Genomic DNA, 19,895 nt, shown 5'->3' with positions numbered 1-19,895 from the left:
AAATGCATACAGTGCATAAAATTTTCAAAATTTCTTTTCGTTGGAGAACACCAAGTGGTTAGGACCCTGCTGCAGTTGCCCCTTCTGCCCCACCTTATAGCCCTGTTTTCTCATAACGAAACAGAATAGAGGGGAATAGCTTTGGAATTCTTCAAGCGATTGATACAGATTAGATCGCCAGTTTACCGGTGAATAATTTTAGTTACACAATAGTTTATGGGAATTCATATTTTACTATGCTGGTGTATTATAATAATAATATATCTATGCTACATTGAAGAAACATAATAATAAAATTGTCTGTAATTTTAGAAGCATCGAAACCCGGTTTTTAATGTTATAAGCCCACAGACTTACATCTGAGACACTAGGAGTAATTTTAGAAACCTGTGTATACTCAACTCTTTTAGTGTTAATGCTCCATATAAGGAAGGTAATAGAACAGAATAAGATTGCAACGAACTAATCATGTTTTGTATGAGTTCAACCTTTTAGCCCCTAGTGGATTAGCGGTAAGTTAAAAACCTAGTTTAGACACAGTATAGTGTAACAATGACCTTTTGAGGTCAGAGGTTGAGTCAGACCCCAGTCAAACCATCCAATAATTGTCAGAAAAACTTAATTCTTCTTGGTCTAGAGTTCAAGAACATCTTAAACAGATCGGGAAGGTCAATAGACAAGAATACAAACTGTCAGATGGCAACAAAGCCCAACGCATAACAGTTTGCAGTTAATTGTGTAAAATTTTCATGTAAATCGCTCTATTAGTTTACGAGATATGCGCGCGAAAGCACAAACACACATACACATGAGTAATAAAAATGCATGTTAGTGTGTTTAGGTAAAACACATTGACTGCATAATACAACTTTAATAGTGAAAAAAGAAAAAAAAGGATTTTATGTTTATAGCGTAAATTCATGATGTTATATGGTCATTTTCTATGATACTTTTTAAAGATTAAGATGTATTTTATTACTTCTTGGTTACTTACATATTGTTATTAGCTATATTTTTGTTTTTATTTAGATATAAACTAGAGGGCACATGACGTTATGATCAAGTGACTTCGTAAGTTTAGGCCTAGAATATCCTAAACTGACGTTACGAAACACTAGAGGCTTTGCGAAATATCTAGGACAAGCATTAGGTCATATATATATAGGTGAGCCATTCAATTCGCTAAGCAAGCTTGCGGTGAAACAGAGAAACATAAAAAAAAGATAGCGAATTGTTTTCTAGCAGGTAGGGTGAATCAGTCAGTATGTTTAAGTTTTTGGATCTGTGTTAGCTATCGCGCACATTGACTTAACTTTGTACAAGTAAGTTTATTTTTACTGTAGTGTAGTACAGAGAGCAAGACTTTAAACGTAGGCCTACAACATGTTACAAAGTATACAAGTGTGTAAAGAAACGGAAATGAGGAAATAGAACTAATTTGTTATTGTTATGTGGACTGGACGTAGATTATTTTCACCAGATGATTTAAAATAATCCCGCCAAAGAAAGAACAATGTTACAACAATATTTTACAAAGTAATAAACAGTTGTGTAAATTTATCATAAAGGTTTTGTAACTTATGATTCCTTTTTTATCGGTATTTGATTCAAGTAAATGAACTTATAATTCTGTAAAGCCGTTTAAGTGTAACTCAGTTTAGCATTATGTGAAAATTAAGGATTGTATTACTCTGATTTTGGTAATTATAATTTATGTAGGTGTATCTATTTGTGAAAACTTTAAATCTGGAATAACCCAGTTGGTAATTTATGAAATACAGTTGTTTATTTCAAGAAAAGTTCAAAATCTTAGGGTAATACAACACTTTTTAAAAGTGTGTGAAAGCTAGAAGAATTTGCCAAACTATATTTAGTGTTAACAGTCTTTGTAAGAACATTGAATCTGGGATAATGCAACTGTTAGGTTATGAAATACAGCTGTTAAAATGGGGATATTGAGAAAGGTTCAAAATCATCCGGTAATATAACTATATAAAATCGTGTGAAAAAACACAAAAACTGCATAACTCTGAATTTGGTGTTACTAATTTGCATAAATGTATATGTTAGAAGCAACATTAAATCTGGAATGAAGCAGCTATTAGTTTATGAAATACAGGTAGTTCAAACGAAATATCAGGAAAGAGTCATCCTGAATTTTGCATAGCTGTCAGAAGATGGATGAAGGGTCTTTGTTCTGGTATTATTTAATTCCAAGAATCTGACACCTTTCTGCATACAAGTTTGATTCAAAGTCTTGAAATTAATTCATTGATAACATTCCTTGCTAAAGTTTCCTTTGCTAACCTTCTTGGTTAGGAAAAAAACATGCTTCTGGCCATTTGGTGAAAGAGTTAATCACAATAGTTCATCAGTTACTTTGTGGCAGAGGACCAATCACATCGACAGAAACTATTACAAGTGGTGCTCCAATGCAATACTATTGTAGTTACACATGTTTCTTTTGTAGACTTTTCGCTCACAGCATAATTCATATGTTTTGCACCAATTCTCTAGATCCCTGGAACCAAACCCAATAAAAGCCTTTTCTTACTCGCTCCAGTGTCTTCTTAACATCTAAATGTCCAGTTTGTGGAACGTTGTGAAGATGAAAAAGTGCTTCAGAACACAGACCTTGGAAGTACCAACCACAGTCGTTGTTTTTATCCTTATTATTTTCACATTTCCAACATAACAATTCCTCGTGTAAACAAAATGAATCCCACTGTGCTCAATACATCTTTGTCTTCGGAATGTATAAAGTGATTGTTGACATAAGAGTCTTTTTGCACTATCTTGATCTACTAAGTAATTGCTTTCAAACTCGTACATTTTACCCGAGCATATTTCAGTTGATTGTTGGACCACACTAGTTCTTCATCATCACTTAGGTATGTCATATCTTGGAATATATTCTGATGCACTTTAGCTTAATAGTCTCTACTATCTTGTACTACACTATATCCACAGTGTTTATTTTCTTCAACAACAGATGGCTTTTCGAATAATGTATCAGCATTTTCATGGCTCCACCCAGACGTTGAATAATGTTAAAACAAAACTCATGGAGTTTTTGGAGTCATCTTGATATCTGGCATTCTGGGTTGCGAAAATTCACCAGCCACTTTAATACTGCATGATCTGTCGTAAGTGTAATGTTACTGTTAAAATACTTTGGTGTTAGTGTTGCCTAGAATCTAAATAGGGATTTGTAGTTTGAGTAAATAATGCCTACAGTATCTCCAGCCTTGTTTCCTTACTTGTTTACTATCCTTATTTACAGGTTTTTAAATTCTCCATTTTTTTATTTATCTTGTTTGTTGGCTTTTTTATGCTCAACAGTTGGCAAATTATTGCTTGATATTGTAGCTAACTTTATACATTGTAATGATAATAAACATAGCTAGTGCCTAGCCGATACGGTTCACGATGATTAACTGTAGCTATTGACTATTTGATCACATTAGTTCGAGATGTAAAATGTTAAGCTGCAGCTGGAGATTGTCATGTCGATTTGTTTGAGAATATAGTGAGCATTTAAAGTTTCTATTTAACTAAATTATCTCTATAAAATGCATAGCAACGGAAAAATATATGCCTAGACTAAGAAACAACCTCTACTAAACGCGTATGAAATTTTACCAGTAGTAAAGCAGCCTTTTCAAATAAAACATATAAGTCTAAAACATCGTTTTAAATAAACCTTCGTGTATTTTAAAGTAATTTTTTAGAATGTGTGTAATAAAATTTATTATTATGTGTATTGATTTTTTTTTACTCCTTCACTTCATATATAACATGGGGGTTGGCTCCCTTAAGACACCGATTGTATAGTGAACAAAGCATTGAGTATCTACATGTTACAGTCATCTAATGCTCATCTATTATTGGCCGGTAATTCATCTTTCTCCCTGTACTTAAGCTTTTTAAAGGACCACCACATATTTAAGAAAACTAACTTCAAGGAGTAATGATAACATCGCTTACACTAGAATTATGATGTTTTTTAGCTTATGTAAGATACAGAAGAAACAAATTGAGTTTTCAATAACCCACGACCTTCTCAGTAGCTTACTTAACATTCTACAAAAAGTTTGGGTGCAATATACTAAACCGGTTTTATTGTAGGCTGGCAAGATAATAATAATAAGAAGAAGAAGAATTACAAACGGGCAGTTTTAAGCGGATTTTCTTTTCCTTGTAAGTCTAACATGGGTGCTTATTTGTGCATTTTTACATGTGTATAGCCTTAGTAGTCAACAGTAAAGGTCCTAAAGTGTTGTTTGGACTGTATCTTTACTGTTTAAGGTGTTTCTTGCCCTGTTAGGGTTTTGTGCAAGTCCTATTATGAACCAATATCGTGGTTCGTGTTAGTTTATCGCTAGCAATGATCTGTCTCATAAGATTTCCTTAATAAAGTTCTATTCCCTAATTATTTTAGTCACAGAAACACGTGAGTGAAGCAGTTAAGATTAAACTGCACGAAATAACTGTATTTGTAAAAAGGTACATCAACACTTTTTTGCTCGTTTTGAGTGGCAAATTTTATGTTTCAATCGAAACTGTGAAAAGCAATGTACGGGGTCAAAATTTATAGTTTATTGACAGATTTTTTTTCTGTTGCTTGATTTTTTATAAAGAAATAAAAACACGTTATTGAAAATCGTCAGCACTGTAATAAAAATACCTATAATATTGTCTAAAAGTTTCACATTTTCTTTGATTTTTCTGAACGGATTATAATGCCAAAGTTGGACAAAAACCAACGAAATAGTATGTCAGCACCATTAACGAATTTTCCACCAACGAAATATACTTCATATTTGGATTTATTTAAGAATCCATAACATTTGTCAAACATACTACTTTTAGATTTTACCATCACTTATTTTTTAGACATGTCTTTGTGAAGAAGAATGAATGGCACGTAGAAATTCCGGTTGTTTTTTTTTCATTAATCAAATATTTATAAAATTTAGTACATGATTGTGTAAAGTGTATTTTGATGATGAACACTGCCTTAACTGTCTCCACGTTCAGACCTGCAGTTCTTTCTCACCACGTACGGATGGAACTTTCGAGAGACTTTGATGGAAGGAAAGTACATGTTTACAACAACGAACAATTCAAGTAGACCTGTTACATTCGTTATTCGATGTGACTGAGAGTTTGATGTCTTTATCATAAAACCGGGACGTTTTGTGCATCCCTAGAACTTTTCCCGGAATACCGGGACTGTCCCGGTTTTGCTGGGACATCTGGTTACCCTAGTTCCAACAGATGATCACAGAGTCACAAAACATCAAAATAAGGATGTGACAGCAAAATACTGTAAGAAGACGTTTTATATTTTGGTATGAAGTTCACAACACACGGTTCTAACGCCAGACCCAGGCTTATACTTGTAAATACAAATATGTTGCATTGAGCTTAGTGATTTTGGCAGTTTGGATTAGGTTTGACGTTAATATAATTTTTGGGTATTATATTTTATATGACAATCGTTGTCAGTTAGGAATAACTATCTTCATATCATATAAAATAATTATAATTCCTAAATAAGAAATAAATTTAGAACAAAACAATAAAAGACAAAGATAATTTTATAGGAAAAGTAAAAACTTTACAGAAAAACATTTAATGACATCAGACTAGGCTGGAGCCATTCAAAGTTTCTCCTGCGAGTTCAAGTTCTTCCTTCATTTGATATAGTTGATCTTCTGTACAATTAATAGGTCTTACATCACTAGCGTAATGAACGTAAGAATTCGGGGTATACTGACAGTCATACCTCCACACCCTGTTAGAACTGTAACCACTCGTGCTCTGAGGTCGAACAAAATCACTGTGCCGAAGGGGAAGATGCTGGCTATATTCAACTTGTGTAGGGGAGCTAGGGTGATGCGAATCATGAGGGGGCGTGAACGCTGGTGGTCTTTGATATGGAGCACCAGAAGAATCACTGATGCTGGGAGACATTTTGGTTTGATATCCAGAGTCACTAGCGGGTGAGTGGTCATTGGGGTGGTCAAAGGATGTTTCAAGGTATGGTAAGTGGCCATGTATTGAGCCATTGTAAGTTCTCAAGTCACCGTCACTTCTACTGTCCCTTTTAATATCCAATAAGTTATCGGGATTCACAGAGTCATTGAGTTCGTTTTGTAACACAGCTGAATCACTTTGTCTCTGCTGAGGGCTGGAATTTTGATCAAACTTTGGCCTAGCACCTAATTTTTCAAAGTCTGTCCGAAGTCTTTGAACTAAACCCGTTGCTTGGTGATTATTAGCCTCCACTCTGACAGGAAGGTGGTTAGCGAGGTCATTAGGTTTTCCATGAGACGTTGAAATTGGGGCATGGAATCTTGGCACTGGTGTTATTATGTGAGTATCAGGAGAATGAACCCTGGTATACAAATTGCTCTGAAAGTCATGACCGTTCCTCGACCTTTCGAAATGTGGGGAGCACAATCTGCGGGAGATTGTACCATGTAGCTCTGGAGAGCAAACCCTTGGAGCAGAACCCAAAGCACTGTCTCCATCTGCCTCAGACAGTAACTCTTCTGATTTTGAGCGCATCAATCCAGTCACACTTGATGAATTTTTCTTTTTCCTAACTGCAAGTGACCAATGATGCATCGTAGGATGTCGAATGTGATTATTATTGGCTGAAGGTTGGTCTTTATGAAGATTAGTTGTTTTATTTTCAGATTCATTTCTTTTTGACTCTATCCAACTCTGAAGCTCTGTTTTCATGTTATGCATTTGGACTCCTTGCTGTTTTTCAAGCTCCTGCCTTTCTTTCGATGTCCTTCTCTCCATCCTTTCCACACATTCGATCCTCTCGTTAGCTAGTTTTTCCTTGACTGACTGGTTAAGATTGAACAGTTGGCTTCTCGTACGGCGCTCCAGATGAGCGATCTTGGCGTGTAGATCGTCATGAGCGTTGTCGATGTGATCAATAAGTTCTTGCTTGTCCGACTCCATCTTCTTTTCCACATAACGAAAGAATGGAGCACAGTAACACGTATAACCAACTCCTACTGGACCCTGCCAAACATATTATTAGTATTCAGATAACAGATCCTGTATAACAAAAAATATACACACATACAGATACATAAACGAAGATGGGAAAATTTTATTTCACATATTTTATAATACCAAAATAAATTTTGATGTGTTTTGAAACCCAAAGAATACTAACTATCTTACATTTGTCTATTACTAGGTAATAGCAGATTTAAAAGATCGTTATGTTTGCATATCAACCTTGATAATGTGCATATTATCGTATTTAGAAATATTACAAATAGCATGATATATATAAAACGTAAAACATTATTTGCGTGCCACCAATGAAAATTAAACCGGTATGACTAGGAAAATATTTAACCAGAACGGATAGCGTAAACTAAGCTGGTGTGACTGAGAAAATATTTAACCAGAACGGATAGAGTAAACTAAGCTGGTGTGACTGAGAAAATATTTAACCAGAACGGATAGCGTAAACCAAGCTGGTGTGACTGAGAAAATATTTAACCAGAATGGATAGCGTAAACTAAGCTGGTGTGACTGAGAAAATATTTAACCAGAATGGATAGCGTAAACTAAGCTGGTGTGACTGAGAAAATATTTAAAATACACGAAATGTTAAAAGTCTAGTAAGTATCTATTCGACTACTCGGTGTACAAATTCCTTTTTATTTGTAGCTGCCAGATTCAAGCTTAGGTTTTTACTATTTAAAGAAGAGTTGAAAATAAAAACTAATTTTAAAACTTATTTAATTGTAAGTTCGCGAAAAAGTAAATATTTCATGCAACTGTATGGTAGCCATATGGTAGAATAACCATATAATAAATTTTGTTTTTATCAAATAAGTCCACGAAGAAATAATTCCAGCAAAACTTAATTTCATCTTATAGAAATAAAATTCCTCAAATTGTTTCACCGTCAAAATAAAAAAATAAAAAGTACCGAAAGTTAAAAAATGAAGTAACAATTCTATGCTGGTTTCCCTTGTCACTTTTCAATGAATATTTTGGTTTCGAAACTTAAAAGAACTTTCCTTATAAGTTACTATTTTTATTATGTTATAATATGAATTTAAAAAATAAGTTATTAAATTTTAAAGTCTTGGTTACAACTGACGAACTTACTTTATTAATGCGTCCAGCCAAATCGACGAAATACTGCTCTCCCTTCTTTAGAGGTTCAGGTGGAAGCGAATCTAGCTTAGGGTCAGGAAAATTAGCTAAATTTGGAAACATGTGACATCCATAGGGGCTCCAGTGACCGGACGGGCCCTGTCCTTTTTCATCTGGAAAATGGACCTTATGGCCACGTTTACTCTGCATATTAGAGAATTAATTATGTAAAACAATTACATATATATATTATTTAATAAAAAGTGTTCTAAAATGTTCTGATATTATTCGATTATGAAATTATATTTTGAGTCTTAAAATCAAATTTGAGCTTCCACAACGCTCAAAATTAGAGCAAGTGAATATGAATTTCAACAGTTTATTATGTGACATGCCTATTAAACACGGATAGATGTTTTTTTATTACACGTGACGTTATATTTCTACAAAAGCAAGGGCATAAAAATAAAAAAATACAATTCATAATTAACGGTAAAATGATTTACACATGGACTTTGTAACAGTAACAAAAAATTTGTACTTCAAGTGTAAACATCAACTCTCTGAAAAAATTAAATAAATAACAAAACATTTGTGATTACAATTTACATGCTATATCCTTTAAGAAACATTTAAAGGAAACTTACTGGTTTTTTATCATTTCCATTTTTATCATACATTTCTGCCCAAGCCATTTTTATTTTTTTATTACTAATCATTGATGTTCTTTTGTTTTAATACAAAGCTACATAACAGGCAATCCACCACGAGGAATTGAGCCCCGGATTTTACCGTTGTAGATCCATACGCTTATTGCTGACCCACTAGGAATATGACTGAGGTAAAATAATCTCCATAGAAAAGTTTTAAAAATACATCTGTTTTAAACCTTATGGCAACATTAAAACAATGAGGGATATTAAACTATAAACCTTCGAAACATTTAATTATAATCCAGGACACGATATGCCCAGTCATACGAATATGTATGGTTGATTGTTTTGTTTCGAAAATGCACGCACAGCTGCGCGAGATTTGTGTGCAAAAGCTTTTGTTGTTTTATTGCAAAGACACACACTGAGCTCTCTGCGTTCTGTCCACCGTGGAGAATCGAACCCAAGATTTTAACGTTGTAAGTCCTTAAACTTACCATTGACCCAACGTGGGCATCTGCAAAAGCCATCCCTGAATTTGAAATGATAAAAGGAAAGTAGCCAGTAAACAGCACCAATTGCCAACTCTTGTCTGTCTGGAATAAGGGGGATTTAAGTAGCCAGTAAACAGCACCAACTGCCAACTCTGATAAAAGGAAAGTAGCCAGTAAACAGCACCAATTGCCAACTCTTGTCTGTCTGGAATAAGGGGGATTTGGTCATCAGTCTTATAACGCACCCAAGGCCTCAAAATACGGATTGTATTTTTGCTGCAACAAGATGCAAACCACCAACCCTCGAATTCACAGTCGAGCACGCTAACTACTAGGCCATGTTCGCCTCACCCCCATAATCATTTGACTGAGCCCCATATCACTGCAGCTTAATCACAATCAAGAGATAAACGATACACAAAACCAAATGTTGTATCCAACATTTGCAACAAAAATTACTCGTACTAAAACGACTTGTGTTTGGAAAAAAAAAATATTTTGCACGGCGAATGTTTTGGTGAAATACATTGGTTTATTGACAAACCACACAGTTGAGTTTTTCTTTCCTATGCACCATTATTAAAGACATTTAATTACGAATATTTACCTTTTTCTTTTCCTTCTTTAGTTTGCAACTACTGTCTTTGCTACCCTGAGATGTTCCACTGTCCTTTTCACGTTTTTTGGTAGATTTTTTGTCTTCCTTTTTCTCGTTCATTTCAATAACACGAGGAGGCGGGTTAGAAAGGATTTCGACGACTTCGGTAAATTCCTTTCTCTTTGCGATCTCCATAGCAACCTCTCCTTGCTGTGGAAATGAAATGAAGTCATTTTGTTAACTGAAATAAAAACCCGAATAATTAACTAGGTAGATAGATTGAAAAGATGACAAACATATATATATATATTACACTTTTATATAAATCTTAAATTTTCGAAAAGAGGAACATAATGTTTATTTTATACATAGATCAAAGAAGGAACGTTGTTTTATTTGTGCAAAGCTACACAATGAGCTACCTGCACTCTGTCCAAAGTACAAGAAAGAAAGTAATTCGACCACAAAGCCGCGTCACATAAAAGGGCAATGCAGATTTTTCTTAACACAAAATATATTGAACTTCCCAACTTTTTTTACATTGAGAGTAATTTAGTTTTCTAATAATATCTAAAATTCTAATATATATATTCCCAATAAATATACAAATTCTTTACTTACAGGAAGCATGTAGCAATCAGACTTTAATCACATTTTAAATGTAAAATTGCTTGTAACACATACAGTAATTTCGCCCAAGTTCCCCTTTATTATATGATATTTTCTTCATCTGAGCATAAGATAAAATTATTGTTATATATGTTCTTGAACTCAAAAAATTTGAAATTTGAAAAGATAAGTTAAATATATATATATTCATTCTATCACGATTTGTTTAAATTTCGCGCAAAGCTACACGAGAGCTATCTGCGTTAGCCGTCCTTAATTTAGAAGTGTAAGCCTTGGGTTACTCTTTTACCAACGAATAGTGGGATTAACCGTCACATTATAACGGGCGAGCATATGTTTGGTGTGAAGGGGATTCGAACTCGTGACCATCACTTTGCGCGTCGAGCGCCCTAACCACCTGGCCATCGTATCACGAAGTCTACGGTTAGTTCACAGTAATTAAAACCAAAAGGTCAAGATTACTGGCGGACAATAAACTAAAACAATTGATTAATCAATGAATGCAAAACACAAAAAAAACAATAAACTCGTTTTTTTTATATTAATAGCTAACTTTCTAATTTTAATATAGTATCAAAATATTAGCCTATCCAATTTTACGTGTTTCCCAGCGTTTTACTTGCCAGTTATTAAAAGTCAAGATGAAAATTTAGATCACATTTCTAATTTTCTTGTTCCTTCTGATTTCGGTTTCACTTTAAACAATTACATATTTCTAACCTTATTCTGAAAAGATTGGTCACAACCAGCCTCTAACAATATCCTCGTCAGCTTCCTTCGTCCCATAGCTGTAGCTATGTGTAAAGCAGTGTCACCGTTCTGTAGAAACAACGTAATTATATTATCATTTTTGAACGAAACAACAACAACAGAACTTCTATATAAATAAATATTTTAGAACATAACAATGTATTGAAAAACATAGACCACGTTTAATCAAATAAACAGATTAGGAAATAATGAAACAACTTTACAGTTTAAAGTATTGTTAAGACAGCGGAAGTCACGTGACTCTGGTAACACGTAATGAGTATCTCGAACGTTCCTGAAGGCTCGAGTGTTTGCTAGACGCCCTCTATTTTGTATATATAAGACCGGCGAGAAGTGACGGCATAGAGATAGATAATTGCAGACAGGCAGAGATAGAGACGGACAATTGAGTCAATCGCGGTAGTAAGTAAAGTGCGTGAATCGTTCATTGTGAATTATAGCGTGTGTTGAAGTTAAAGTGACTGTGGACATTAAGTGTATTGCAAAGTTGAACTGAGAAAGAATAAACTAGTTTTATTTAAGAAAAGACTTGTATCGCTGAAGTTTCTCGGAAAGAATTTCTACGAAAAATTAACAAATGAACACAGACGTAACAGTATAATAATCTTTAAAACTGTAACGTTTTTTATACTTGGGTCATATTTAAATAAAGTATGGTAAAAATGTAAAATGTCATTTTTTTACATGTTATATTTGGCTTTTCCCCACTATCCTCAAGTTCATCACAATACCAGTCACATTTCTATTTACATAGTAAGTTTATGTTTACATGTTATATATGAGTTGTATTATTGGTAAGAAAAGCAGTTATCTCTTTAATTCACTACCAATATACTCTGGTTGACTTTAATTAACTTAGAATAACTACTATGGGTTTTACGGGTCTTTTGTAATTTCTCTTCTATCGTGCAAAAAATCAGGTGACAGAAGAATACAAACACCAATGCGTCATTGATCGAATCACCATCAATCACAAAAAGGTGACAGAAGAATACAAACATCAATGCGTCATTGATCGAATCACCATCAATCACAAAAAGGTGACAGAAGAATACAAACACCAAGGCGTCATTGATCGAGTCACCATCAATCACATAAAGGAGACACAAGAATACAAACATCAATGCGTCATTGATCGAATCACCATCAATCACAAAAAGGTGACAGAAGAATACAAACATCAATGCGTTATTGATCTAATTACCATCAATCACAAAAAGGTGACAGAAGAATACAAACACCAATGCGTCATTGATCGAATCACCATCAATCACAAAATTAAATTATACCACTTTACAACTTACAAGAAATGTATTAAATAACATCTTGCAAGACATTAACTTGTACTGAACGTAATGAGTATCTGAATTTGAGGATGTTCTATTGTATGACGTATATACAGCGTATTCAAAACACATAAACTTTGGTCGTTATTTACATATTGGTTTATTGGTTACTAAGCGTAAAACTGCAAGACAGGTTGTTTGTGTTATAAAAAATTAAGTAACGGAAAAAACAAAAACAAATCTGTCAATAAATTATATTCTAACCCTGTATTTTGTTTTTTATAGTTTGGACTGAAACAAAATTTACCAATCAAAACGAGCAAAAAAAAAGAATCATTTCGTGCAGTTTAATCTTTTGGAAGACGAAAGTAGTTTCTTACCTTATTTACTTCACTAACGTGACAATAAGCACTGATTAAGATTCTCAAAACACCCGCATGTCCATACCGCGCTGCTGTGTGCAAAGGAGTATCTCCATACTAAATGCACAAAATAGAAAGAAAAAATCTGTAAGTCAAAAGTTACGTTTACAGCGCTTAAGTTACTAATATATATATATATATATATGAGTGTGTTTTAGAAACCCAAACTTCTGATCATGTATACTTAACCTTTTTCGTATAAACAGATTACTGGATGAAATATTTCTTTGCTAATTGATTAATTATAATTCGCATCACCAAGTCACGCCCTTGAACGTTTGAATTCTAATATCAATCATTGTTGACGTGATGAAAAGCAAAGGCTATTACTAAAAAGCTTCTCAATCATTAAATTAATTAAAATTGTATTGACAAAACTAATTGACGATTACCTTGGAAGAGTTTTCTTTTGTACTAGTTTGTTACGAGTTAATCGAGTAATAAATAAATATAATACACTCTCAAATAAAAGTATAGTCTCTCATCTTCTACCACACAGACATTTTTAGCAGATAAGTAAGAAGGTAAAGATAACAAATGACCAGTGTGTGTATATATATATATAATTCATGTTCTTTTCCTTAAATTTGTGCACCACCAATAAGAACAGCCAGTCACATAACTTACATCACAACAATACCTTTAATTATTAAAATAATAATATTTCAGGTTTTCTTTCTAAACCAGAATTTGTTTTTAATACATAAATGAAACAACCAACATTATGGCAGAAAATAAAAAAGCTAGTAATTTATGACTAACAACGAAATACAAAATAAAAACTACTTTGCACAAATCGTTTTATTTTTATTTTTGGAAAGTTTGCATGGGCTTACTTGAGGATTTAATGTTTCTTTAATTAATTATAGATGTAACTCTGACTTTTTTTCTCCAGATAATTTTATTATCAGGTCAGAATTTTCTGGTAATGTGCAAGTGTCCAAAATTTCCAGTTTGACAAAAAGAAAAAAAAAATCAATATACTATACACAACTGTAAAATATTCACACTGATGATTTATTTGTTTGCGTAAAGCTGCATAACAGGCATAACATGTGTTCACTAAAGAGACTGGGCCCCGAATTTTAGTTTAGAGAGAGAACGGCAAAATATGAATATACTATACTATACGGGAAAGACATACGGGTCACCTAGGAGTGATTTAAGGGATCAGCGTTTGGATCTATAGGTGTCTTTAAAGTTTGATTAATAGAGACCAACAGAATAGTAGGGGCCTCCAGGGGAGGACATGGGGTAGGGAATCATATCCAACCGTCAACTTTCCTATGCAACTCACCGTCTTGCCCTAAGGGTACCTTTGAATAGTAAGGGGAATACAGAACCGAATGCTGACCTCCCTATGTCACTCCTCAGGGGGCCTTAATACTTGGAAAAATTTGACTGAGATCGGCCAAAAGAAAGTGCAGACGTGAAAAGCCCATACACAGATGACACTTCTGTGGGTACCTCGTCATCAAAATTGATTACACACTTGATTTATCGGAAAGTGCGCTAGCACTCCCTATGTTGAGATGGCACGGACACATGTATTAAAGTAATACAAGAGTTAACTGGATTTTCTTCTCTACAGGTCATCAGAAGATATATATGAAGAGCTACCTGGCATAGTCTCTATATCTCTGGTATATATGCCGCTTTTCAGCTATCCAGAGCGTCCCAACGTCGAAAACCGGAGAATAGCCCAAACCGAGATTTCTTATTTTCGTTCATCATTTTTCTTCAACAGGCCTAGCGCCTACCTAGTTTTACCAGTAACTGTAATTTTGTCATCATTTGATAGAGCAAAACAGTCTTCATGATCTTTGACTACCTATGTTAATATTATTCTATGCAAAATTTATAAAGCTTTAGAATACACTCCATAACATAGTAACCCACATACGTCATCTTATAAAAAAAAAGTAAACAAACAAGTATTAGGGAAATAATTCAACTCTAAATAAAAAAAAGCTATGTAAAGCTGGCTACTGAACTTGAAAAGAGGAACCAAACAAAATAAAGATGGAAATGGACATATCACTTGATGGCTAACAATCACATAGAAGACTAAGCCGTGTCGACTTTACATAGAGAATAACATCCCTATATTACTGGCTTCCTCACTGGCAAAACAAATAGAACCAGTATTTCCAATCGTAAAATGTCACTCTATTTAAAAATAGTCATAAAAGTAGTATTCAAAAGTTAACTAAAGGAAAGGTTAATGATGAAAGCTGAGATTCTATTCAAACACCAAACTTTCGATGGACAAAATGATATGTACACTTCCATCCTTATCTTGCTTGGTTCCAAGTTTAGTAGCCTGCCCTGCATAGCTTTTTTTATTTACCAATAATAGATACGAGACGTAAGTATAATCCCACGTTTGTGCGGAAACATATTTAGAAACACATAGTTCTCTCAGAGGTAAGCAAAATTCTTGAGCAACATAAAACATAGTCCTTGGAGGTTTGAAATTGGTTTCTATTTATGTTACTTTCTCGGACATGTGTTGTCTTTCTGGTGGCGTTGTAATATCACCTGCAGAAAAAATAAAATATCGTAACATTCTCAGAAGAGTGTTAAACAGTATGACAGTTGGCGAAATTTCCAGTTTTTTTAACATTTTACTTTAGAATTATCCAAACATGAGTACATATTTCTTCAGTTCACAGTCAGCAATGACTGTAGTACTGTTCTGTAAAATGGCTATAAATACATCCTATACAATGCATGGATAGAAAATAAGCTTAACGACATAAATTAGTATATAGTATCTGGTGATAAAACACACAATGTTTCAGTTTACTTACGTTGTTTTTAATGTCTGGTTTACAACCAGCTAATAGCAACACCCTGGAGCTTTGATTATGGCCAGTTTGACAAGCAAGATGTAATGCCGAAAAACCTCCCTAAAAGATAAAAAAAAAAGGAATACGCCATCAACCATGTAAGCTGTTAAAGAGGTATTTCACATATTAAACGTAATTTCTACACACGTAGCTTCTTGGGAAACAGTCAAATTTAAAATTTATGCGATGTCAGCACTTACTCATAAAGTACGCATTCCATGCGTTCTTTTAGAAAAAGATATCGAAGTCAAGTGGATAAGCTGGACAAAGTCAAATTCTTCTCTGTTTTATGACCAATTTTAAAAAGCTATGTAGTCGTACCATTGGATAAGCTGGACCAAGGTCAAATTCTTCTCTGTTTTATGACCAATTTTAAAAAGCTATGTAGTCATAACATTAAAATGGCAAGTGATTATCTCCACTTGAATCTTATAAGCTAATTATTATTTCTAATGAATTTTTACAGTTGTTTTTAACACGAAACACAAACATATCAAACACTTAATTAAAATACTCTAAAGATCAACTTTTTGCAGTACGCAATTAAAAGCTTTTGCTCTAAAGCCGATCAACGACCTTAAAACAGACACTACATGTTTCGACGTCGAATCACGTCATCTTCAAAAGTGTGAAGACAGAATCTGTGCAAGTCATATATATATATACATAGAAGGTCATTGGTCATATGACTCCTTAATTTACATACTAAATCTAAAGAAGGTCACGTCATTTTCATATTTTCTAACTTCCAACCCCTTCATCCTTATTTAAGATATGATCATGATTTTAATATGTTTTGTTATTTCTATAGTTTCTCTAATCTTTCCAACCGTCATATTAGAATAACATTTTTGACCACTGGATGACCTGATCAGTATGACTTGCATGTTCAGAAAGTGTAGAATTATCGCTGTTGTTTCGAACATTTTTCTTATATTCGTTTATTCTAAATTTTTAATTTCTTCTAGTTTGAATAATGTATACACAAACACATTCAATTTTATAAATATCCGTTTTCTCCATTACATTAGGTGCATCTCTAGTTGTATTTAATATTTGACTACTTTTATTTAATGGTCTATAAATTGACATGAAAAGTCTGAGACGTAAGGTAAAAATAACATTTGACTTTTCATCTATTTTAGCGAATTTTAATTTTTGATTGAAGACTTAGCTGTGGTTCTCCATTACCTCCCTTGCTGTGTGATCTTTTCAGAAACAGCTTTGAAACTAATGATTTACCGAACGCTAAACTTAAACCAGAAAAATAGTTTGGGTATGTCGATGACACTTTCGTGGTGTGGCAGCATAGTAAAGAAAACTTAATAGATTTTACTAATTACGTGAATAGTCTAAAACCCTTAAAATAACAGTTTACCGTTTTTTGACGTTTTAGTTTAGAAAAACAAAAATAATTTAGAAACCACTGTTTATCATAAACCTTTTTCTGTTGTCATGCCGCCACACCAAGAATCAAGCTTTTTATTCTTATGTTTACAGGATTTTAAAGCTATGTTCTAAAACACAAGATTAAAAAAAAATTAACTGTTATTTCTTAAATATGTAGCATTTGATAGTGGTTTCTCGCCTAATATCATTGATAGAGTTGTGAGAAAATATAATAAAATTAAAAATGATAATAAAATCAACATTTGATAAAAGGAAAATGTTATTTTTTACCTTGTATTCCAAGTTTGTAAAAACTTACAAAACTAAAAAATCGTATTCAAATTTATAGACCATTGAATAAAATTAGTCAAATATTAGATAAAACTAAAGTACTTAATCTAATGGAGAAAATAGGTATTTATTTAATTGAATGTGAATGTGGTTGTGCATATGTTAGTCGTTAGTTAAACTAGATGGAATGTATAGTTTTGAATAAATAAACATAAGTGAAACGTTAAAACAAAAGTGATATTCTAGCTGAACATGCAAGTCATATTGGTCATGTCAATTAGTTAGTCGTTAGTCAAACTAGATGGAATGTATAGTTTTGAATAAATAAACATAAGTGAAACGTTAAAACAAAAGTGATATTCTAGCTGAACATGCAAGTCATGTTGGTCATGTCAGTTAATGGGAAAGAAACTTATCTTCGCTCAACCGAATGATATGACGATTACAAATATTAGATAAACTATAGAAATAATGAGACATATTAAAAATAATTATCATACCTTAACTAAGAATGAAGGGGTGGAAGGTCAGAAAGTATGCAGACGGCGTGACCTTTTTTAAATTCAATATGTGAACTAAGTAGTCATATGACGAATGGTTTGTTTGTTTGTAATTAAGCACAATGGGCTATATGTGCTCTGCCCACCACGGGTATCGAAACCCGGTTTCTAGCGTTGTAAGACATGCCGCTGTGCCACTGGGAGGCATTAAATGTTTGTAACAGACACAACGATAAACAAATCGCACCGTTTTACTCATTCAACTTTGGTTTGAGGTTATTAGTCAATAAACTTTCCTTCATTAGTTGTAACAGACACAACGATAAACAAATCGCACCGTTTTACTCATTCAACTTTGGTTTGAGGTTATTAGTCAATAAACTTTTCTTCATTAGCAGTTATTGTTCATTGTTGGTTTTAGAATTTTAAATTGTTGTTTACTTATAGGTTCATTACATTCATTCAGCGCATGTTTGTTAATCCTTGAAAATGATGTGGATCTTAACGTTGTCACATTGTTGTATACGAATTGTTAACCACCTAGTGGTGAAACCAATATAATAAAAAAAAACAAAAACATTTAGAATATTTACATTGGCATATCACAGTTAAATTTTGAAGGTAAATATACGATCCTTATGCTCGCACAAATTCTGTAATCTGCATACAGACTTAATGACATCTCCATTTCACTTTAGGGTATGCACGACGACATAACTCACACAACAGGTTCCTAATAAAAGTAGCCCGTTTCCCTGGATATGGTGGGAGTAAGTAATTTCTTTGTTTGGCAAAATTCCAACAAGGTAGCGTGGAAAAACTTGTTATTTAAATATTTTTGAATTCGTGATTTATAATGCCTATTAGAAAGGCATTTTATAGCATAATTTTTTTCAATGTTATCTATCTGTCTCTTTGATTAGCTTATATATCCGATGAGCTAGTATTTTAAAGTAGATTTTTCTTACAAGACAATGGTATGTAGTTATCAAAGCTCAAATACAAACCGGTTAAAGTCTTCTTATTGAAAATTTCACATCCCAATTTACCTTTCTTATTATCAATAAAGAGATTTAAGAATGACTGTTTGTTGTTTTAGAGAAAAGCTACTCAATGGGTTATCTTAGCTCTGTCTACAGCCAAGAATCGAACCCTGGATTTTAGATTTCTAAGTTCGTAAACTTACCACTAACCTACCGTAGGACGTTTAACATTGGACGTTGGTGGTTACGTTAATGTTCCACAGGGGATTTGGTATTGGAAAGTTTACTGTTAAGATAGTTTTGAAAAAGAAAAAGCTCTTAAAATGTTCGGGTTCTCTTAAGATAAAGTTATCATCTGTATATCTTCTGCAAAATATTGGTTTAAATTGACATTTTCTGTGGTGACATAGGAACATATTAACGAGCAATGGAGTAAGTTTAGATGCCATAAGAAGAACATCAGTTTGGTCATAAATATCATTGTCAAAAAGAAAATGTTATTTTTTTGGTTGCAAAATTCGTGAATTTCTGAAACACATACTTAGGAAAATTCATTTCATCACTATCATTCTGATATAGAAACTCAGTACATAATTTTATGGTCTCATCTAACGGTATGTTACTATAAAGAGACTTTATATCAAAAATTGCACAATAAAATTAAAATCATTTATTCCTTGAGAAACCACAAAATTGTATTTGATGATACTGTTGCGTCAGCGAGGTCACGTGACTAGTATCACGCCACCTCTTTCTAGAAATATCCTGTTCTTTCAAGAATGACCTAGCATTTACTAGATATGTGTTAGGCTTGTAGATATAAGACGTTCACAACGTGATGGGACAACAGTGTAATGAGTAAGTGAATGTATGCAGAGAAA

At 33.3% G+C, this 19,895-nt stretch overlaps 1 protein-coding gene across 2 annotated transcripts in view; it reads right to left on the bottom strand.

Moving 5' to 3' along the window:
• Positions 1 to 5,611: 5,611 nt before the first annotated feature.
• LOC106467773 (ankyrin repeat domain-containing protein 6-like) overlaps positions 5,612 to 19,895 on the bottom strand; it is an 80,876-nt gene continuing 66,592 nt past the window's right edge. The window contains exons 5-10 of one of the 2 annotated variants that reach the window (XM_022395968.1): positions 15,813 to 15,911; positions 12,958 to 13,056; positions 11,241 to 11,339; positions 9,900 to 10,100; positions 8,158 to 8,349; positions 5,612 to 7,047 (exon numbers count right to left, since the gene is read on the bottom strand). In XM_022395968.1, coding sequence (XP_022251676.1) covers positions 5,647 to 7,047; positions 8,158 to 8,349; positions 9,900 to 10,100; positions 11,241 to 11,339; positions 12,958 to 13,056; positions 15,813 to 15,911 — 2,091 coding nt within the window. In that variant the 3' untranslated portion in view covers positions 5,612 to 5,646. The remainder of the gene's footprint in view (positions 7,048 to 8,157; positions 8,350 to 9,899; positions 10,101 to 11,240; positions 11,340 to 12,957; positions 13,057 to 15,812; positions 15,912 to 19,895) is intronic. The other variant, XM_022395969.1, reaches the window with a different exon arrangement.

Source organism: Limulus polyphemus, unplaced genomic scaffold, assembly GCF_000517525.1.
Source record: "Limulus polyphemus unplaced genomic scaffold, Limulus_polyphemus-2.1.2 Scaffold2736, whole genome shotgun sequence".
Lineage (NCBI taxonomy): Eukaryota > Metazoa > Arthropoda > Merostomata > Xiphosura > Limulidae > Limulus > Limulus polyphemus.
Note: the sequence above shows the minus strand (reverse complement) of the source record. Positions and strands in the feature narration are given on the sequence as shown.